The sequence below is a fragment of the Sturnira hondurensis genome, unplaced genomic scaffold (assembly GCF_014824575.4).
Source record: "Sturnira hondurensis isolate 20B ecotype Veracruz unplaced genomic scaffold, ASM1482457v3 Scaffold0004136, whole genome shotgun sequence".
In the NCBI taxonomy this organism is placed as follows: domain Eukaryota; kingdom Metazoa; phylum Chordata; class Mammalia; order Chiroptera; family Phyllostomidae; genus Sturnira; species Sturnira hondurensis.
In genome coordinates this window covers 42,266,839-42,288,546 of record NW_028076767.1, presented here as the reverse complement: position 1 = coordinate 42,288,546, position 21,708 = coordinate 42,266,839, and the positions used below count along the sequence as shown (strand labels likewise).

Here is a 21,708-nt window from a genome sequence, read left to right as displayed (position 1 = left end):
CCTCTTACCGTCCCCGTTGAACGGTTAGATGTAGTCGGACTTCCGTATAATTCAATTTTCTGTCCTTTGGTTGTGTCTTTGTTTCTCCAAACCTTTGTTGTATTCAAACTTGGTTGTGGGAGAAGGCACAGTGTTTCCACCTATGCCTCCATCTTGGCGGAAGTCGAAATGAAATTCTTAGTAGGTTCTTTTTGTAAAAGACTTCCACTCACTATGTTTTTGCAAGATATCCACGTTGTTGCACACGTCCGTGACTGTTCCTTTGTACTGCTGAGTACTATTCCGTTCTACGAATACACCACAGTGTAGCCCTCCTCCTGCTTGCCCTGCTCCCAGTGTTGTGGCTATCAGGAGAAAGCTGCTCAGAACAATACTGCACAAGACTTTTCTTCATTTCTCTCAGGTAAATGTCTAGGAGCAGACTTTCTGGGTCAGAGAATACGTGTATGTTTAGTTTTACAATAATTTGCCCAAACTTTTCCCAAGGTGATTGTACCATTTACACTCCCGCCAGTAATCTAGTAGCTCCAAATCCTGGCCAGCATTTGATATTCTCAGTCTGAGCCACCTGGTAGGTGTACGACAGTATCTAATCGTGGTTTCGGTTTAAATTCCCCCAGCGACCAATGGTGTAGAGCACTTTATCATCACACGGTACTTTTACTGACAATTTAGCATACCATCATTTAAAATACCAAGAGGTTTCACATAAGAATTCAGATATCCAGCTTTTATGAAACATTAAAGAACTTAGCAAGACTGGGCTTATATGTCCACATGGGGACGATCAACAGAACCTGAGTGGTGGCCGTCCCTTCAGGGCAGTTGCCCTTTAGTTCCCCACAGTCCTTTACCCTCCCAGTAACAACTCAGTACGTAGGCCCATTACCAGTTGCCATACATCATCACATTGGCAGGACTGGGGTTTTTTTCCTGTTCAGAAGAAAGCAAGCTCTCACTTGAGCCCGGGTCATTATCAATACTGGAAAAGTGAGAGGTAGATCAAGGGGCCTTATTAAACTTCAGAAAAGGTGGGAAGACCACATCACTTTGTGTCAATGAAAAAATATTTCTACAACATTTAATATGTAAATTAAATGGGTCGATTTTGAAAGATTGCGATTTAAGGCTCTATAACGAAACTGCCTGGCTTTACTCGTTTTTATTATCTGCCCGGCCCCTTTAGGATTTTCAGTTTGCAACTCCTACAGTGGAGCACTTAAATTGATAAATTGTGTCTCAAGATTGCCCTAACTGGGGGTGATGGAGCTATATAAAGAGATCTAATTCCATGTCCTTTTATTGAAAAGGGGGAAAAAAGAAACACTTCAATAATACTTCATTTAGAATACTTCCTGTGTTATAAAACACCGGGATTGAAATTTGTTTCACTTTCTCAAATTCTATAATTTTGCTTTTAATTCCAGGACTGTAAGTGGAAAATGTATATGGAGATGGATGGGGATGAAATTGCAATAACCTACATCAAAGACGTGACATTCAACACTAACCTACCTGATGCAGAGATTGTGAAGATGACAAAGGTAGGGTTCTATTTACGGCTTAAAAGCTTTTTTGAATTCACAGATACCAAACAAAGACATTAAAATACCCCAGCGGTGTGCTTTTGTGCTGTCGAGGCTCATATCAGCTCAGCCTCTAGCTGGCTGTTGAAAGGCACATTTTATTTAGCAGATTGAGATCATAATAGTTTTTTGTTAAAATTCCACTTATGCTGTGTGAACTAAAAAGTACTACACCGAGTGTCATTTAATTTTTTCATTTTTTTCTACCTTTCTTTATGCATATTCTGTCTTTCACTAAAGAAAAGGAAATGCTAAAGATGAAAATATTTATCTTGACTTTGGGGCCATGTTAAACTTTGAAAAACTTAGGAGGGAGTCTTTCTGGTTGGGTTCAGTTCCTTGAAAGACAGCGAGGCATTTAGTGAGGAGGCATGCGCTGAAGTCGGCCCTGCTTCCTGGACTTCACACCTATGAATTCCTGGAGTGGCCAGGGAGCACGTCCCTACTTTAAGGTCAGTGGTAGAAGCCTGTCCATTGAAACACTGAAGAAAGACCTAGAGAAATGCCTAGCTTCTCCTCATGCTAAAAATAAAAAAATAAACTCATTTCCATCCCAATCACACTGAAAAAATACATACGCGACTTCAACTGTGGAAGGTCAGCAACTTCAGGTAAGTAAGCACAGTATCAACAGGAGAATCGCCCTAAACGTCACACACGCCATTAACTCTTGTACACTACTAAGTGCGTATGTGGTTTCAGTGAAGAAAACGGGGTTGGTAGCAAAGAAGAACCAGGGTATGAGCACACATGGGGAAGGAAAACGCTCCTCAAAGCCACAGCATTAGACTTGCAAATATGTTCCCTTCCCAGGCATAAAATTGCTAAACACCCAAGTCCTTTTATTTGACGAGTGTGTTCATCAAGTAGATCGATTCCATATTCACTGTTTGATCTCCCAGAGTAATGGAGTTGTGTCAGTCATGCAATTTATCTGTACCGGTTACGGTATGGTTGGAACCTTCCTTCGCCTTGCCGGGACACGTTGGTGTGACGTCTGAAGGCTGGGCAGGTACTTCTTTCCCCCCAACCTGTGCTGTCTCTTGGCTGCAGCAGTTGTCCATCACTTCAGTGTCATTTAGAAGCAGGATCCAAGCCATTGCCTGCTAACAGCAGGAAGGTGTTCACGGCAGAAATAACAGGCTGGAGGTGGAAAACCGGGTGGAGCTGGAGCATGGGTGTTTGTACTGTAATGCCACATACGCGTCCTTGAGGGGCCGCACCATCTACAAAATCACACACCGACGCTAACGGGCCTTATATGGAAGACAGGCTTGCGGCAGACCACCCCAAATCTGGAGAACTTTTCAACACCAAGAGCAGCAATAAGGATTCGAACTAAAACAACAACAAAACAAACAACCCACTAGCCCGGTTAAATCTCGGCCACATTTGCTTTGTCCCAGCTCACAGCCATTAAGTCATTTGCAGTTTTTAACCTGGAATAAAGGTGGGTTGGGGAGGAGAGGAGAGATTCATTTCCAGTAATGACCATTTTTATCAAAATTAAAATAGGATCTAAGGCATACATTTCTTCGTGAATCCTTTGTTTTAACACAGCGAGGAATGACTCCACAGTTTCATTTGCACGTGCAGCTTAGCCGGCCGGCCAGGCGTACAGGAAAGCAGAGGGGCTACTGGAGCCTCTGAACCAGCCAGTGCTCGCACTCAAAGGAGGCACTTCTGAGTCTCCTTAGATTGCTAGGGCTTTCTCTTCATTGGAAGAAAGCTTTCTGCTGACACTTCAAAATATTAGCATGAATTAATGACCTAATGATAGGATTGAGTAGTATATCAGAAAAGAGAAAATTGTGGGAGAGACTGGGACTAGATGTTTGTAAATATATGAAAGGATATCTTATGAAAACCAAAACCCCAGACGTTAACACGTGGTGAGGGATCACATGTGAATAACGTGACTTTCATGAGAATCTGACTTTATGCCTGTTTGCCGAGTGTGTGCAGGGCAGCTAGCGTCAGGGAGACCCGCTGCAGCAGGGCAGGCCAGGCCGCATCACCACCCTACAGCATTTAACCTGTGTTTTTCAGCCCCCCTTTGTGATGGAGAAGTGGATTGTCGGAATAACAGAAAATCAGACTGTAGAATGTACTGTCACATATGAGGTAAGCCTGGGGCTGGTGGCCTTACCATCGGTTTCTCAATAGGGATTTATTTACTCCCTCAGAGCACTTAAAAATGATTTAAACAACATGGATATGGGAAGATCAATGTAATTACTGAAAGTGTTGGGTAGGAAAGAGAACAGGATACGCTTACCTAGGCAGAGATTGAGGTGGTGTTCGTCCATTCGTCAGTTGATGACTGAGCGCCCCCTGTCCGCCTCATGTGTGTTAGGGTCTGGGAATCCCAGCGGCCAAAACAGAGTTGCTTAGAGTTGAAGCGTGAGGGTAGATCAGTGATTCTTCCCAAGGACTGGCTCCACTTACACTACCACCTAGGGGTGAGGGGGGTCTACTCTCAAAAACATATTCCATAGATTTTATATGGAAAATTACCCAAACTTGCACTTTAAAAGTATGCTTTTAAAATTAAAATTCATATATGTAGCAAATACCTACTGACAGGTCTGTTCTGTGATTAGAATAGACAAAAATCTATACTCTCTTGAGGCTTATATTCCAGTGGGCATAGACAGCTAATAAACAGGTAACAAATAAGTAAGTGATGTCAGGGAGAGATAAGTACTAACCAGAAAGCAGTGAGCCCCCAGCGTGAGATCACATGGCCAGGGAAGGCCTCTCCTGTGCGGAGGAGGAAGCCGGGAACAGCAGAGGAAAGGCAAGTGCCAGCTCCTGAGCACAGAGGACAATGACAAAGCTTGAAAGGTGGGCGGGGCTGGAACAAGGAGCCTCATGGCCAACGTGAGGATTTTGGATTTACTGGAAATACTGTGGGGAGTCAAGTGCTTAAAATCATATAATTATGTTTTGAAAATCAGCAAGACACGAAGTCTTGCTGGTGGGACATACAGGCTGGTGGGACATACAGGATAGAGAAACCCTGTAGGGATGAGGCAGAGGGGAGCGGTTATGGCCCAGAGTCTTGGCTTTCGTGGAGATAGTAGTGTGGCCCTACCATCAGTAGGACGTGCATTTCCTTCATTCATTCAAGACACAGAAAGGATTGACCAGGAACTAGGCACCATAAGAGGAGCTTACATCTGTTTTATCTCATTGATCTTGTGTCAATTTGGAAAGATAGGTAGCATTATGCCTAATTGGCAGCTAGGGAAAACAGGCTCAGAGGGTAGCCCTGAGGGTTGGTGGAGTGCCACCCGGGTCCTCTGACTATAAATACAGTTTCTCTTTTCTTCAGCTGTCCTGTCTGTTCCCTTCCCAGCAGAGAGATGTAGCAAGTCGGCCTCCGGTTGGACTGTATCCACTGCTGCATTGTGTGGGTCTTCTGAGCCGCCAGGTCTGACTTCCCAGCATTAGAATCCAAACTCTGCCCAGTTCACATCCCAGGGTGGCCCGATGCTGGAAGCCAGTGGTTTGGTAGCAGTCACGCATCCTCACCAGCCCGGGTGCCGGCTTCTCAGGGATGAGGCACCTGAGAAAGAGCGTTAATTGTCAAAGTGTTGCTTGTAGGACACAAAATCTGAAAAAGGAAGTAGATTTGTTTTGAGGAACTCGGAATCTAGACTCTTCAGGATGACCAGTCCCCCCCGCCCAGGAAAAGCCCTCTGTTTACAAACTGGACAGTCACGACAGCCATTCCTCTCTGCCTCTTGTCGGGAGACACACTGTCTATCCCAAATTCTTCTCTCGTCCTTCTCACTGTCCTTCCTCTTCCCCCTCCTTCTTCTTCTCAGACTCCATGATGACATGCCGCTGGTGAGTGTAACCGTCACTTCAGGACTTTTTGGACATATTTTCCTAACTGCATCCTGAGAGGCTCTTCACTCTGATTTGTGGCACCTGGTGATTAGGGAGGTTTCAGGACAAAAAAGGAGTGTGTCTTGATCTGGTGTCCTCTTCTTTTTCAAACCCTGTTCTTAACTCCATTCTGCCTCCCTTTGTGTCTGCTGCCCTGCACTCTCTGGGGGGGGGGGGGGGCGCTTTTATCCCCNGGGGGCGGGGCATTTAGTCCTGCCAGGCTACCCACACTTACCCAGCTACTCTGATGAGCAGAGGAAGTCTTGGGCAAAATGGTGGTCGAGTTTTTCTTTACTCAACAACGTATCAGTTTTCAAGCACTATACACAGGAGAAATTGTTTTTCAATTCTTATTTAAAAGGAGGTAAGTTGAGCTTTGCCAAATACAATAAATTCCGGGAGAAGACAACCACCTTTTTAATGACTATAATGCACTAAGGAATAAAGTGCTATCATCTGAAATAAAGTGGTTAAAATTTGCCTTTTAATCAAATTCCCGTATTTAGGCAAATTGTACAACTATGTCACCCAATGCACGTATGATAGTGGTGTTCTAAGGAGTTCCACTGAAGTGATATGATAACCCGATTTTCTTTTCTTCCTGCTTTGTAAACACGTGTATGCCCGGCCATGGGTTCTCTATTTTTTTTACAGAGCGATGTTAGAACTCCAAAAAGCACTAAACATGTTCATTCGATTCAGTGGAATAAAACAAAACCTAAGGATGCAGTGAAAGTTGTCCAACTTGCCATTCAGACCCTGTTCCCCAACTCAGAGGACAACCCCAGAAGCAGGTCGGACTCAAGTAAGTTCCACGTGTACTGGACTAGATTCCAACACCCAACTACCAAATTCTCCCACCAGGGACAAGTGCCAGTCTGTGAATAGACAGAGCTTTCTAATGTAATACTTCCCTCTTCTGTTTTTTTAATCTTGGTTTTTAATAGTATTTATAGGCTTAGGAGCATATTGTAATATGCTTCAATAGTTAGATAACTATGATAAAAGATGAAAATTGATGGTTGATTGTGTTATATTGGTGAATTGGTCATCGTTTGGTAGACTCAGGGAAGAGGTTCTGATCTTCACCTGTGTAGGCCCAGAAACTTGAATGCAACCCACAGTTAGGTTCTGCAGGACTGTAACAAGCTAAAAAATACGCAGGAGATGGATGCCTCAACTCCACGCAATTCAGTTTTCACCATGAGAAATACAGCTGCAAACAAACCAGAAATAAATGTTTTCTGATCAGTGAATGTGTTTTGTCCCAGTAAGAAAATATACCTGAGAAGCCGTATCACAAGGTTTTTGGTCGGCATGGAGACCAAGTACCCTGATGGCTAATGTCGCTGAGTTATGAGACCCTACCTACATGTCCTCTACTCTAAGGGCTGGCTTGCCAACCACACTGGATATTTTTAAGTGTCCACCAGCCAGGAGGCCCAAAATCCTGGACAGTACTTCAGATCCACCAACAAATTATTCGACAGCATGCTGGACCTGCCTTCCTCTGTCAACCCAGTACTGGGGTATTTCCTTTCACGATTAATCACAAGCAGATATCCTGACCACCATGATTGGGCCTGAGCTTTAACCAGCCTTCTGAGCCACGGACACATCCTCAAACATCTCTTAGAGCATCTATCTCTACAGGTGATTGACCTGTAGAGTAGGCAGCGGTCCTCACTAGCTTCTCTACAGAAGGCACTCTGTTTCTAAGTTCTTTCTTTTGCTAATTCAGCAAACTCGTGTTGCATGCTTACTATCCTGCCTTTAAGGACTTCTTACTTCAACAATTTTTCCTGCCAACACACACAGTACCTGCCAATTGCTTCCAAGTTTTACTTTGTTCAAATCCCACCACTTGAGGCTCACCAAAGAGATACTCTATCAGTGGCAATTCCAGATTCCCTGGGGTAAGACTTATTGATGCTATTTTTTTCAAGCATCCTCCTCTGGACCAATTAACTGTGTCCAGAGGGGCAGGTAGTGAGGGTGGTGAGGACATACTGAGCAAGATACTGTAACCAGGTGGGTGGAGACATTCCCAAAAGCTAGCAATGAGCAGACATCTAACAGGTGTCCTCTACTTCTCTTAAATGTCAATCTTTTGGGAGAAAGCAAATTCTTTCTCTAAGAGTGTACACAGGACTAGTCAGTGCCCTTCGATCTCCCAGCAGAGTGGCTTTGGGTAAACCTTTTCCTCTGATTATTAACTGCAGAGGTTGAAGGATGAAAGGGGCCTTGACCTCCCTCTGACTTACTCCCGTTTTAGCCAGTTTGCCTCCCTTCCTTCCCCCTTGTGTTTCTTTTTGCCGTTTGATGTGAAAGCTCAGAATACCACTCAGATCAGTTAGAATATATTTTTTCAGCTGCAAGGGACAGGAAATACCACTTCAACGCACTCCTTCCCGATAGTACAGAGTATGGTCTCAAGGCCAGCAGCCTCAGGACCATGGGCACTTGTCAGAAATGCAAATTCTCAAGCCCACCCCAGACCTTACCTGGAGGTAAGGACCAGCACTCTGCATTTTAGTAACCCCTCCAAGTGATTCAGAGGCCCTCTAAAGTTCTTAAACCATGAGTGTTAACATACTAAAATTTATCTTCCATAACAAGAAGTTCAAAGGCAGGCTGGGGTCCAGGTGCAGTAAGCGGAGCCAGCTCAGCTCCATTAAGGATGAGGAATAAACCTTTCCCTCTTTCCACTCTGCCATCCCTAACGTTGCCTTTGCCCTCATCCTCGTACCTCTCACGTTCCCAGTTATCACACAAAGACACGGCATGGCAACACGCAGAGGGAATAAAAAGGTCCATCCCGTCCTTGTTCTCATGTTTAGGAATGAGACAGACTTGCCTAGAAACCCCCAGCAGATTACCCCTCAGGCTACTTTGGCCAAAACCAAGCATCCCGTCCATTCCCAGACATGACATTACTACGTGTGGCTTGGACTAATCTAAGTCTGCCGCTAGAGCCAGAATGTGGTCAGCTTTCCTGGACGCACATGGCTCCATGCAGGGGGCTGGACACCAGACAAAATAGGGGTCCTGTTGGAAGCTAAAGGTCAGAGAAGTCAAGGTGAAAGGAGGAAGGCATTGTGGTGGATGAAGGCTGTGAGGAATGTCTGGACATAAAAGGTCACCTGTAGCTGGACAGTCACTGCAGAGGTGTGTGTGAGTCACCTGTGCAGAGCAGTGAGGGAGGCAACTTGCTGGCAGAGAGAAATGGGCATCCTCAGATCTTCTCCGGAAGCTCCATCAGACGCACAGAGTCTGAGGAGCTCAGGGAGGACCACCAGGAACTCAAGAAAGTAGGCAACCTAGTCGGGCCCTAGAGAAGACAGAAGAGATCCTGGGAGTGAGGGACTTGCTTATTCACTGAAATATGTACCAAATGATTGTTAACTGACCATTTTCTTTTACCTTAACTTCTTCCTGATTACCATGAAGCTTCATTTTCCATGCCAAAAAAATGTGTTTTTTCTTATTCCTAATCCTCAGGAATCTCTCCTCTGGGGATATGAACTGCCTTTCTTCCAAACACTTGCTAGCTGTCTCAACTGTTGGAATCCAGTTTCTTTTATCTGCATTTAGAGTTCTTGAGGCTTTAAAAGTACTGGCTGGCAAAAAGCATTTTATTTACTAAATACAATGCCCCTGCCATCCAAACACATTTAACCAGCAATTTCAGAAGTGACAATATGGTGAAGTGGGAAGAAGATGGGGTTTAGAAGCATCTGGAATTATTAGCTGTGTGACCCTGGGCCAGTTACTTGTTTCCCAAACTTTCTCCTCCTTTATGGAATAAGATTATTGGTATTTACCCGAGAAGATTATTCAGAGGATTAAATGAGATAATATAAGTAAAGCGTATGGAACAGGGCCAAACATATAGCATATACTCGGTACGTTGTAAATGCCATTTATTATTTTTTTAAATATTTATTTGTTTGTCTTTAGAGGGGAAGGGAAGGAGAGAGGAAGAGAAACATCAATGTATGGCTGCTTTCTCATGCATCCCCTGCTGGGAACTGGCCCTTGCCGGGAACTGGCCTGCAATCCAGGCATGTGCCCTGACTGGGAATCGAACCTCGATCGTCTGGTTTGTAGGCCCGCGCTCCATCCACTGAGCTACACCAGCCAGGGCTGTAAATGCCATTTAAAATAAGTATTTATAGCCCTGCCTGGTGTGGCTCAGTGGATTGAGCATCCGTGTGTGAACCAAAAGGTCACAGGTTCAATTCCCAGTCAGGGCACATGCCTGGGTTGCCAGCCAGGTCCTGAGTTGGGGGCACGTGAGAGGCAACCTGCTGATGTTTCTTGGACTTCAGTGTTTCTCTCCATCTCTTTCTCCCTCCCTCCCCCTCTCTTAAATAAAAAACAAAATAAAAAAGCATTTATAAAGGTGATGTCCTTACACCTAACCTAGAATTTCTATGAATGGAAAAGCTTAGAGCACCCCAAACATTATCCAGAGACAGACTTATGAATTAGGCATGCAGCTTTGCAGCTTTGCTCTGGCTTAAGAGACGCTCATTTCCATTTCCTCTGCAGGTGCTGATTGCGAGTGGTTAGACACTCTGAGGATGTGGCAGATTGCATCCAACGCTTCTCTACAGCGTTCCCAGAGCAATCCTATTCTGGGGTCACAATTCTTCCCCTTCCTCAATGACCAGGATTCCTACGCTGCTGCTGTGAGGCGGACCCAAGTGCCCGTCAAGTACCAACAGATCACACCTATCAACCAGTCCAGGAGCTCCTCTCCTACCCAGTACGGGCTGACCAAAAACCTCTCCTCTTTACAACTCAACTCCAGGGACAGTGGCTTTTCCAGTCTTGCTGCTGACAGCTCTACAGAGAGGAGGGCCCAGTCCTCAGGTAGAAGTGGGAACAGATACAGTCGCTGTAGTGCATCACTCAGTTCGTCTCCTAGGGGAAGGTACAGTGGAAAGGGTCAGCATTTCACTCCTTCCAGAGAGAGAGGTTCTGAGAAATTCTACAGAGCTAATCAGTCAGCACTCAATACACATCAGTCATCTGACTTCAAGGGAAGCCCAACTGGCCACCACCGACCCCGGGCCATTCCAGGGATGCCTTTGCACCCTAACACTGACTCAGGAGCCAGCGAAGAAGAGAACAAAGCCAGTGATGGAGGATGGACAAAAGTGGAATACAGGAAGAAGCCCCACAGGCGCTCCCCCGCCAAGACTAACAGAGAAAGAGCCAGAGGAAGCTACCGCGGGAGGAGAACCTTTTGATGAATGGAACTAGATGAGTTGTCCGAAGCAAGTTTTTTTTTAAAAAAAAAAAATAGAATGGATTTTGATAATATGATGCCTTTGGATAGAACTGACAAAAAGACAACTTTCCCATTTTTAGACTCGGAGAGAACTTTCTAATTGAAACTATTGCCAAACTACAACTAAAATTATGGATGTTGGTGACCAATGAGATGAACTAGACTTAAATCATAACTGTACATATTTTTCCTCGGAAGTAACACTTTTCGAGAAGGGAATATGCCATCCCATTACCCTACTGGTCATGGTTAGCAGGGCCTCAACTAAGGTGGGCTTAAGTGGGGCCTGCATCTTGGGCGCGGCATCTAAGGAAGTACCCAGAAGCTCAGTAATCAAGAGAAATCATATGCTAATGCAATATTTAAATAAATGAAAATGAATGCAAAAATATGTGACCAAAAATAATCAAAATCCTAGATAAAGACAAAATCAATATTAATGATTTTTCTTTTTGTCTAAGGCTCCAAGATGTCTTGGCAAGGTACTGTTACTGATTTTGTCTTTATTTCAAATTTTGATATTTTGTTCATCGTGAATTTTTTGCATTCATTTTCTTTTAAAAAGATTGCATTAAAATAACATATATCTTAATTACTGAGGTGTTTGGTTTTAAGGGAGCGGAGTCGATATCCCCCCTACATTTTGTGCCCAAGGCGAGTGCCTCACCTGCCTCACCTTAGCCTTGCGATTGCTGGTTAGTATTTATTTTAGTGATATATTTGGGTTTTATTATAGTCAGAGATGAACAGACTTGGCTTGTCATTTTTAAGCAATAAAAAATATTATCTCCTGGCCTGTGTGGCTCAGTTGTTTGGAGCACAATCCCATAGACCGAAAGGTCATAGGTTCGATTCCCAGTTAGGGTAAATACCCTGGTTGCCTTCTCATATACTCTCAATCCCTAGTTGGAGAGTATATTAGAAGGCAACCAATACATGTTTCTCTCTCACATCCATGTTCGTTTCTCTCTCTCTCTCCCCTCCCCTCCTGTCTCTCTGAAAACAATGAAAAAATGTCCTCGATGAGGTTTAAAATAAAGTGTTATTTAACCTAATGTGATTATGATGCACATCTCAATGTGTATCATTCATTAAGACTCATCAGAAACCAAAGATCCAAACTGCCTAGGAGACTTGTGGTTATTCCTTTTCCTAAGCAACCGGGGGCTTTTGAGTATTATTTTCTACATTTTACCAAAGAGGAGCAAAGAGGAAAAAGAATAACAACAGTCCAGAAAGAACCCGTTGGGATATCAGAAGTCCAAAATATGTAAGAAAACCAACACAGAATAGGATAATAATGTCACAAGCTAAAAGCCAGAGAAATTTAAAATTCCAGCATCCTTGCTCCAGCAAGACAGTGGGTACTACCCTCGCAGCAAGAAAGCACCACACAGCTGGGGGTAAAAAGGCGACCAGTGTGGGCGCCGAGGAAACTGCCTGCCCTTTAGGACGGGAACTGTGGGATCCAACCTGTGAAATTCTTCATATTTTACAAACCAGAAGTCAGGGGGAACAAACTTATTACGTGTCAAATAAATAAATGTCACTTTCAATACATTCTGAGATTCTGTTCAATGTTCACTCACCCTGAATATCAAGTGTCCCCTGCCCTGTGCAGGGTTCCCGAGGACCTGTAGGCATCCTGACGACACACTGGTAATTTCAGGGGGCTGAGTTCTCTTTTATTAGAAACCAGTCGTCAAGTCCCTGCGTACATGGTTCCCAGAGTGGCTGCCCTGCTCTGACACAGTGCTGGGGCCTGGTGGGCAACACTGGATTTGGGTAGCATGGAAGTCAAGGTTGTAGAAAATGACCTTCATTTACAAGGGAAGCTGAGATCTAAATGTCACGTCCACCACTCGATTTTGTCTTACTGTTTGCCATCTACATTTACAAGCAAAAGCAATGGGAAATGGCAACACCAAAGAGTGAGGTATTTTTTTTTCCATCTGATACCTTTTCTAAGGCTTTAATTAAGCTCCACTGTGGTCCTTTCTCACTAAGCTTCTATCAACCACAGTCTTTTTAAAATTATTTTTCCCCTTGTCCTTTGTCCATATTTAAATGTAAAGAAAAGTGTCCTAATACGAAGTATGCTATCTTAATGGCATGCTACTTCCAAATACAATAAAATATTTTCTTTGTTTAGAATTTTGGTTAATAGCTGAACATGGGATCTTAACTCTGTCACTATGAGAGGAGCACAAAGTATGGCTTTAGCTACTAAACAAAGATGTGAATTCTGGGGATAATTATTTAAGACTAGTTGAAAGGGTTTTAAAAGGTGCTACGTAGCCCTGGCTGGTGTAGCTCAGTGGATTGAACACAGGCTTGTGAACCAGAGAATCACAGTTCGATTCCCAGTCAGGGCAACATGCCTGGGTTGCAGGCCAGTTCCCAGCAGGTGACTCATGAGAGGCAACCATACATTGATATTTCTCTCCCTCTCTCCCTCCCTTCCCCTCTAAAGATAAGTAAATAAAATCTTTTTTTAAAAAGGTGCTATGTAACCCTGGCTGGTGTGGCTCAGTGGACTGAGTGGTGGCCTGTGAACTGAAAGATCATTGGTTCAATTCCCTGCCTGGGTTGCCTGCCACATGCCCAGTTGGGGGCTTGCAAGAGGCAACCAGTCAATACAATACATCTCTCACACATCAACGTTTCTCTCCCTCTCTCTCCTCCTTCCCCTGTCTCTAAAAATAAATAAAATCTTTAACTGTATGTAAATGATTGCTTGTGTCACGCTGTGTTTTTTCCTTTCTTGCTTTTTAGGGTTGGAGAATCCAGGCTGGCAGTACAATAATGACCTCTGCCCTATTTAGTGCAGGAGCTGATCACAAAGATGATACTCCAAGAGGCCACAAAACTGACCTCTTTATAATACCACACAGAGAGATACTTGTTGGTGTCAGTGTTCTTGGTCAAACCGAAAAAAGAACATCTAAAGCCTGCTTCTTGCTTGTAAAAAAAAAAATAAGAAGAAGGGTTAGTTGTTCTTCCTTTTTTTTTCCCTAATGACGCTTATTCACCAAAAGTTGCTCGCCAGGTTGAAAGATGAATGTAAATCTAGAGCAAAACAACAAGATTTCTTTTCCCATCCAACTAAATCAGTTGCCAACTAGAGAAACTCAAACAGCTGGGGTTAGTTATTCCCCTCCCCTAAATAAAGGGATTTTTTAAGGAAAAAATTATAGTTGGAACAAATCAAGCAATTATGTCTTGAGTTANAAATAAGAAGAAGGGTTAGTTGTTCTTCCTTTTTTTTTTCCTAATGATGCTTATTCACCAAAAGTTGCTCGCCAGGTTGAAAGATGAATGTAAATCTAGAGCAAAACAACAAGATTTCTTTTCCCATCCAACTAAATCAGTTGCCAACTAGAGAAACTCAAACAGCTGGGGTTAGTTATTCCCCTCCCCTAAATAAAGGGATTTTTTAAGGAAAAAATTATAGTTGGAACAAATCAAGCAATTATGTCTTGAGTTAGGCATCTCTAAATGTGAGGACTTGACAGACCCTAAATATGCTTCTGATCAAGTCTGAAACTGCTAAATCCATATCAGTGGCTACTATAGAGACAGTCATTTTTCCAGGCATAGCCCACACAAAGCGGGATAATGTGCTCCTGCACAAAGTAATGGATTAGCACTTCTGTGCTATAGAACTAGCCTGAAGCCTCGGCCAGGTAGCTCAGTTAGTTAAAGTGTTGTCCCAGTACACCAAGATTGTGAGTTCGATCCCCAGTCAGGGCACATACAAGAATCAACAAATGAATGTAGAAATAAGTGGAATAACAAATTGATGTTCCACTCCCCCTCTTTCTAAGAAAATCAATTTAAAAAAACAATTAACCTGAATAATTACATAATTATTACATATATTCTCAAATATGTAAAGGAGAACTGCAGTCTATTTATTAAGGATTACTTCAGACATAAATGTAAACTGGCAATTGTTTTCAACCAATTTATTAATTTATTTCATAAAAATAAAAACCATACTGCCATGTTTAAAACTATTCATAGTAAAATTTGAACAGGATAATCTGACATGGGCAAAATCAGATAAAAAACAATGGCCACACACACAACAAAACTTTCAATGGCACAAGTGATAATCAGTAAAAGTTACTATGAACAAAAGAAAGTTGGGTATATAAAAATCCTCATTGTAAAATTTCTAAAGGACTGATCTTTCATGAAGAAAATCACTTTGGGAGAAAACATTTAATATGAAAGAAAAAAAAATTTATGTTGGGTAAAAACATTAGAAAATTAAATAGACATACTGACATTTTCACTCCATGAAATTCTCTCTTGACAAAACTTTTCTCAATAGTTATATAGTTCTGATAAAAAAATATTTTGTCCATAGACATAGAGTCAGAACATCCTCAGGTCAAAGTAGCAAGATCCAAATACCCAGTACAAGTTGGCAAGGTCAAAACATTTTGCCCACAGCCCAGGGCATTCTGACTTCATGCCACTGTTTCAGTTCAGCAGCATCAAGTATTTTGGGAGCCTTGTAAGCAGCTTCTTTATAAATCACCATTTCACCTCAACAAGTCGGTGCAGCGACGGCTCTGAGACTCTGGACCTCAGGAACCACTCAGTTTTAAGATGCCGTGATTTAGATTGTGCCAGCTTGTTCGGGGTGCAGCATTGGTGAAATTTTGAATTATACGCATTGTATTCAGGAGGCTTAAAAAGTCTCTTGCCGCCCTGATTGATGTAGCTCAGTGAGTTATGTGTCATCCTGCAAACCAAAAGTTTGCCAGTTCGAGTCCCAGTCAGGGCACATGCCTGGGTTGTGGGCCAAGTCCCCAGTTGAGAGTGCATGAGAGGTAACTGATCCATGTTTCTCTCCCTCTTTTTCTCCCTCCCTTCCCCTCTCTCTAAAAACAAATAAAATCTTTTTTTAAAAAATCTCTTGCCATTATTGGGTTTAAGAAGCTGCAGTTAAGCCAGGATGCCTTGGGGAAGTCAGAGCATAAAACTTGGACCCAGCTCTACCTGCTATTACTGGATCTGGTTTATGGGATTGTCACAATATACAAAGTGCCAAGTTCATGGTCAAAATTGTCAAGGCTTTTTAGTGTTGCAGGTACCAGTGACTCCTTGCACAACTGCTCTTTCCTTTTGAGTAATCAGCTGGCCAAATGCTACATGACCAAATCAAGAGAGTTAAACAGTGAAAACAACTACAACCTCACAGTTCATTCAAAGCTAAAATTAAGATGTACTCTTCCTAACCAGTACATTTATGCAACTGCCCCAAAGACTTTCCTTCCCTACATCCTAGATGAATCTCACTCAGCCCTCAAGGTTCAGCTGACGCCCTGCCTCCCCACAGGTCTCCCCATGCAGTTCACAGCCCAGCCACTTTCCGAATTCTGTGCTCCTCTCGGAGGCCTTTCGTCACACACTCACTTGCTCCATTACGTATCCCTTGCAAGCCCCAACCCCTGAAAGCACTCTGTGAGAATAATGTAGTGATGCTCACAAAGTTGACAATAAAGAAAACAAGACTAAGTCCTGAGAACAAATTGATGGCATGGCCAGAACACTGCAGTCCCTCCCAGGCCTGAAACACGTGTCTGTGACTCGGATGGGAGGTATGAAGCGGTCCAAAGAGAGCATGAGTCTTTTAAAGGCAGTGGCTGGGTGACGAGCGGGTTTGGGTAGTCAGCCTTGGAAGCCCAGAATAAAATAATCCACAAAGAAAAAGGTTAGTTGTACTATCCACACCAGGTCTTCACGCAAGGCACCATCATGGAGACCCATAAGCAGGACAAGATTGTCCAGCAGAGCCCCTCCCAAAGTGACTTGAGAGCACACGTAGGCAGAGAGACATGACCTATTGTGGAGATGCTCCTATGATCCAACTCCTGTTACAGTTTCTGCACCTCTATTTGCCTCTCTCCATAGCAATCAAGCACCACACTGCAGCCCCACTGAATTAGCCACCAGGCTTCTCGTTTTCAAAACTTTCACTCCCTCCATACATTGTCTGGCTAGGTCGCCCTTCAGCTCTCTACTAAGACATCACTACCTCCAGGAAACTGTCCCGGATCCCTACCCAAGTCTGGGTCAGGCCTTTCCTTACGTGTTCACATAGAACCTTTTGGTTTCAGTCACATGTATCCCGCTTTGTTACAATTGTCGCAAAATCTGCTTATCTGTATTCCTCACTGGACAATCAGCTCTGTGAAGGCAGGGACTGTGCCTGTCTCACTCACCAGTGTATCTCAAACTCGTAGTTAGTCTCAGTCTATTTGCTGCATAAATGCATTAATGGACTAACTTCAGGCTAACAACTATCAAATCATCTAAATTCTTGTTCTAATCTCATGCTCATTAACTGACCTTAACAGCCATCTCTAATCTACTGGAGTTATATTTCTAGCATTAAAATAATGGCCTTTTAAAAATTTTACATATCAATCTCCTGTGACCTTTGCCAATGTAAGTTGGCCATTGAACACAACTCTTAAGACATAGACTGAGGTTTGGGGTTTATCCCTAAGAGCAGATTCTGGGTATACCAAGGCCCCCCAATGGAAAAGTCAGCCTGTTTTTCCCTGAAGACAGCTTCTTGCATCACAATAAACTTATTTTCTATTCTGAATTTTGACACCTGGTACAGCATTACATATGCAGGCTCTCAGTAAACACTCGTCAGGGGAATAAAAGTGAATGGAAACACCATGTATGTTCAAGAAATTCACCCATAGATATTGTTCTTTTAGGTATTTATATAATCTCACTCTATCACTTTCCTCTCCAGAAGCCCAAATTTCTGGATCCATTTGTTCTTTTAATGAATATGTACAAGAGGAAAAATAGTTTTTCCTCTCTCCTTCCAGGATCTTGGCAGAGACCCCGCCCCCACCCCAATGATAAAAGGCAAACTAACAGGAGAAAACCAAACAGAAGTTTGCTAACATGTGCACATCCTGGATGCCTGGGAAATACCCAGAAAAAAGGAGTCACTCCCCAAAATGGCCCAAGCCATCACCTTAAATACCGTCTCAAACTGAAAACAAAAGCATGTGTTGGTGAGTGGTGGTGGGGAGCCCCTGTGGGGGTGACCAGGAAAAGCGCAGTGAACAAGGGCAAGTCGTTAGGCAGATGTTAGTCATTGCTAGTCCACCAATGAGTTCCTAAAGATTTGGTCATCCTTCTCTTCCTTTACATCTTTCTCTTCTCTTACATCTCTTACAAACAGGTAATTTTACTTGCTTTCAGAGCTTCTACTGTGCCTTCAGTTTCTTAAAAATAGTCAGCTAAAATAATCCTATGACAAAGAGGCGTATTTGGGGTAACAAATTCTGCTGCCCTTCAGATGTCAATTTTGTTTCCAACCCTAGTGCCCTCTACAGTCAGTCCTGCTGTGACCACGTCCAAAGCTTAACTGAAGGTCTGACCTGGCTGTTTTCCGGTTCTGGACCCAGAACTCCAGATCATCACCCTCTGCCCGAGGATGCCTATTCTGCCTATTCTGGCTGCCACTGACCAGGGGAGGCTTAGTGTTGGTTCAAGGACAATTCAAGATTTGTCAGCTGGTTGTCACTGATTCTCAAGATGGCCAAACTGACTCCTTTGCTATGTGTAAGCAATTTAATTTTGTGCCTGATTTTAATCTGCCGTGCCGTGTTTGCATCTGCTGTCTTAAAGCATTCATTAGCATTTAAAGGGGGAGCTGATGGTATTGATCACTCTTATTAAAACCAAAAACAATCACCAGGCATTCTCTTCAACCATTGAAGTCACAGCCAAAGTTGGTGTACTCCAAACACCGGCAGAAAGGGACTATGAGATGTTACAGCAGAGATATTTAATGCAGCATCTGTTACAAGCATTTATGGTTTGGCGTCCCTCACCCCTCCACCAGCTTCCCAGATTGTGAGCTGCTTAAAGATAGAAAACTTAATTTTTTTTCCTGAATTTCTACCACCTGGCACAGTGCCTGGCATGAATAAGTTCTCAATAAATTTTCTTTTTATTAAGATTTTATTTATTTTTCTTTAGAGGGGAAGGGAAAGAGAGAAGGAGAGAAATAGCAATGTATGGTTGCCTCTCATGAGTCCTCTGCTGGGAACTGGCCTGCAACCCAGACGTGTGCCCTGACTGGGAATTGAACCGCGATCGTGTGGTTCACAGGCCCATGCTCAATCCACTGAGCTACACCAGCCAGGGCGAGCTCTCGATAAATTTTCTGATGAGTGAACAAATTAAGAAGTGAAGATGAAACATCCACTGCCCATTGTAAAAACATTTATAGTTTTCTTATATTCATTGTAACAGCTATGTATTGCCATGTAACAAAACTGAGTAGCTTAAAATAAGCATCAACATTTGTTATCTCACACCATTGTTACAGTTCAGGAATTCAGGCATGGCCTAGCTGACTGTTCCTGGCCTGGGCTTCTGATAAATTGTCCGTCAAGGTGTCCACAGGAGCACATTCATCTCAAGGCTTCACTGGCACTGGAGGGTCTGCTTCCAACATAGTTCTCTGCCCTGTCCTGGTTGATGGCAGGAGTCCTCATTTCTGCCTCATGCGACTCTTTCCACATGCTTATGTATCTTCAGGACATGGTGGCCAGATTCCCCCAGAGTGACCTAAGAGGGTAAAGTGAGAGCCACCATGTTCTTTATGACCTAGCCTCAGAGGTTGCACGCAGTCACTCTGTAAACCCTAAGTCTGCACAGGTCAGCCCTACGCAATATGGGAGGGGTGAGTTACCAGGAGGCCAGAATTACTTAGATTCCAGTTACCTTAGAATCCTGCATTCCCCAATTGTAATTGGATGTCTTCTTTCCTGAACTTTGTATTTTCTGCTTAGTTTACATTTTCCTACAATCAAAATTTTGAACTTGAGCATACTTCAATTGAGTATTTGAGCTAGAAGTCATCTTTTAAAAAAATTTTTTAAAGATTATATTTATTTTTTTTTTCAGAGAGAGGAGGAGGGAGGGAGAAAAGGGGTAGAGAAGCATCGGTCAGTTGCCCCTCACATGTCCCCAACTAGGGACTGGCCTACCACACAGGCGTGTGCCCTGACAGGGAATTGAACCAGCATACTTTCAGTTCACAGGCAGGTGCTCACTCCACTGAGCCACAGCAGCCAGGTCCAGAAGACATCTTAAAGACTGTCTCCAGAAGTTTAATGTCTTCATTTTACAGTAGAAAAAAACAAAATCTGTAGGGGAGAAGTACCTGTCCAGTCACCCAGCGGGTTGCAGGCAAAAGCGGTGCCACAGGCCAGGAAGCCACCCCTTGTGCTGTTCTTGCAGAAGCCCGATGCTTTGTGGAACGTTTAATGACAGGGGAACTTGGCATCCATGAGGTCTGGCAGCTCAAAGTTAATACTTATTTTATGTTGCTACCGTTGAGCCTTCTCGGATCTCCATGGAGACTGGGAGAGACTTTGTGGATGAGGTGTAACTGAATGTTTCTAAAAACAAAACATTAAGGCAATTGCCTCTGCTCTTTCTTTCACTGGGACTGTGTTGGTTTCCTCTGGATTTTGTGGCGCTTTCCCCAAGAGCACTTGCTTAATGGAAGAAGTATTTCGAACACAGTTGTCTGTCGAGCACATTTTAACGCTCAATTCAGGCAAGCAAACAAATACTGAGCTCCTACCGTGTGTTGGGCCCTGGCCCCGCAGTCCTGATTTCCAGCATTAATTCAGAAACAAGTCTCAGAGGTAGGGGGAATTATTTTCCTCTAGAGTAAATTAGAAACTTGGGGGGGAAAAAAGATAGAAACCTAAAATGGAAAAAGAAAAATTGTCTGTCATGTGAGACAGGAATAATTCTTTCCGTCCGCCGATGCCAGCCCTTTGGTCCCCTCTGCACACACCCCAGTCCCTTCCTTTCCTCTCGCAGGTTGAATTGCATTCTTGCCTGGGGCGCCCAAGGCTCTGAACCCGAAGTTCTCGAGACTTAGCTTACCCAATTATTCTTTGACTTTCTCTAAAAAAATGTCAAACATTCATTAGTTCTTGTATTTAATGACATACTCAGTAATGATCTTCCCTTAAACGTGAACCATTATAGGAAACCACAGTCTTAATTTACCAGAGAATCACAATGAGCACACTATAAATGGGAGCTCTTTCCATTCACACTTCCGTGTGATTAATTTTCAGAGATGCTTCTTACTACTACAGATGAAGCTCCAAGGAGACTGAAAAAGGAACTTGCAACGCCTACTGGCTTTACCAAAGCTCACTCTAAGAAACAGAGTCCCATTCTAGCTAGTGCAAACACAGTCGCGTTTATTGTGATGTAATGTGATACATGTCCTGGGAGAAACGATTTCGGTCAGTTAACATTTACTCAGTAATTGCTATACACCAAGCCCAGTTCTAAGCCCCTTCCTCAATCTCCACAATCAACTCCATGAGGTGGATCCTATTGTTATCTCCATTTTACAGTTAAGGAAACTGAGGCAGAAAGGGGTTGGTTATTTGCCCATGGAAATTCAAGACCTGGCACTGTCACAGGGAAGAACCTCACAAAAGCTGGGGCTGGAGGGCAGTTTAGAAGTCAGGGTCGGCCTAAAGCCCTGGGCGGGGCTGTGGGATACTTGTCCCGACACTCTGCCATTACCGTGACTCAGCTACTCCCCCTGGCGGTTGCTTCTCGAGCCACCCCGTCCGGGGCTCACTACTCTCCCACGCTGCAGCCTGCACCAGCAGGGCCTCCCATCTCTGATGCCGCCTCAAGGACTTTCAGCTGCAGCTCCCGCCTTTTAACTGGTAAATTCCTTCCACGTTTCTTGTGTCGAAGTCTCCGAAGAGAGAGCATTTACTTAGCCCAGTTCCTGTTTTCGAGGCAGATCGGAGAAGTCACAGGTTGCCCAGCAGACCCCTGGCTCAGTGGGTGCCCCCCACCCCCGTCCGGTGGCCTGTAACG

General features: G+C 43.7%; 1 protein-coding gene across 3 annotated transcripts in view; it reads left to right on the top strand.

Moving 5' to 3' along the window:
* Window positions 1–10,777, top strand: part of MAP3K20 (mitogen-activated protein kinase kinase kinase 20) — a 158,768-nt gene extending 147,991 nt beyond the window's left edge. For 2 of the 3 annotated variants that reach the window (XM_037044437.1, XM_037044439.1), the window contains 4 exons: window positions 1,428–1,544; window positions 3,636–3,710; window positions 6,138–6,288; window positions 10,038–10,777. In XM_037044437.1, the coding sequence (XP_036900332.1) occupies window positions 1,428–1,544; window positions 3,636–3,710; window positions 6,138–6,288; window positions 10,038–10,741 (1,047 nt within the window). In that variant the 3' untranslated portion in view covers window positions 10,742–10,777. The remainder of the gene's footprint in view (window positions 1–1,427; window positions 1,545–3,635; window positions 3,711–6,137; window positions 6,289–10,037) is intronic. The other variant, XM_037044438.1, reaches the window with a different exon arrangement.
* Window positions 10,778–21,708: the final 10,931 nt, after the last annotated feature.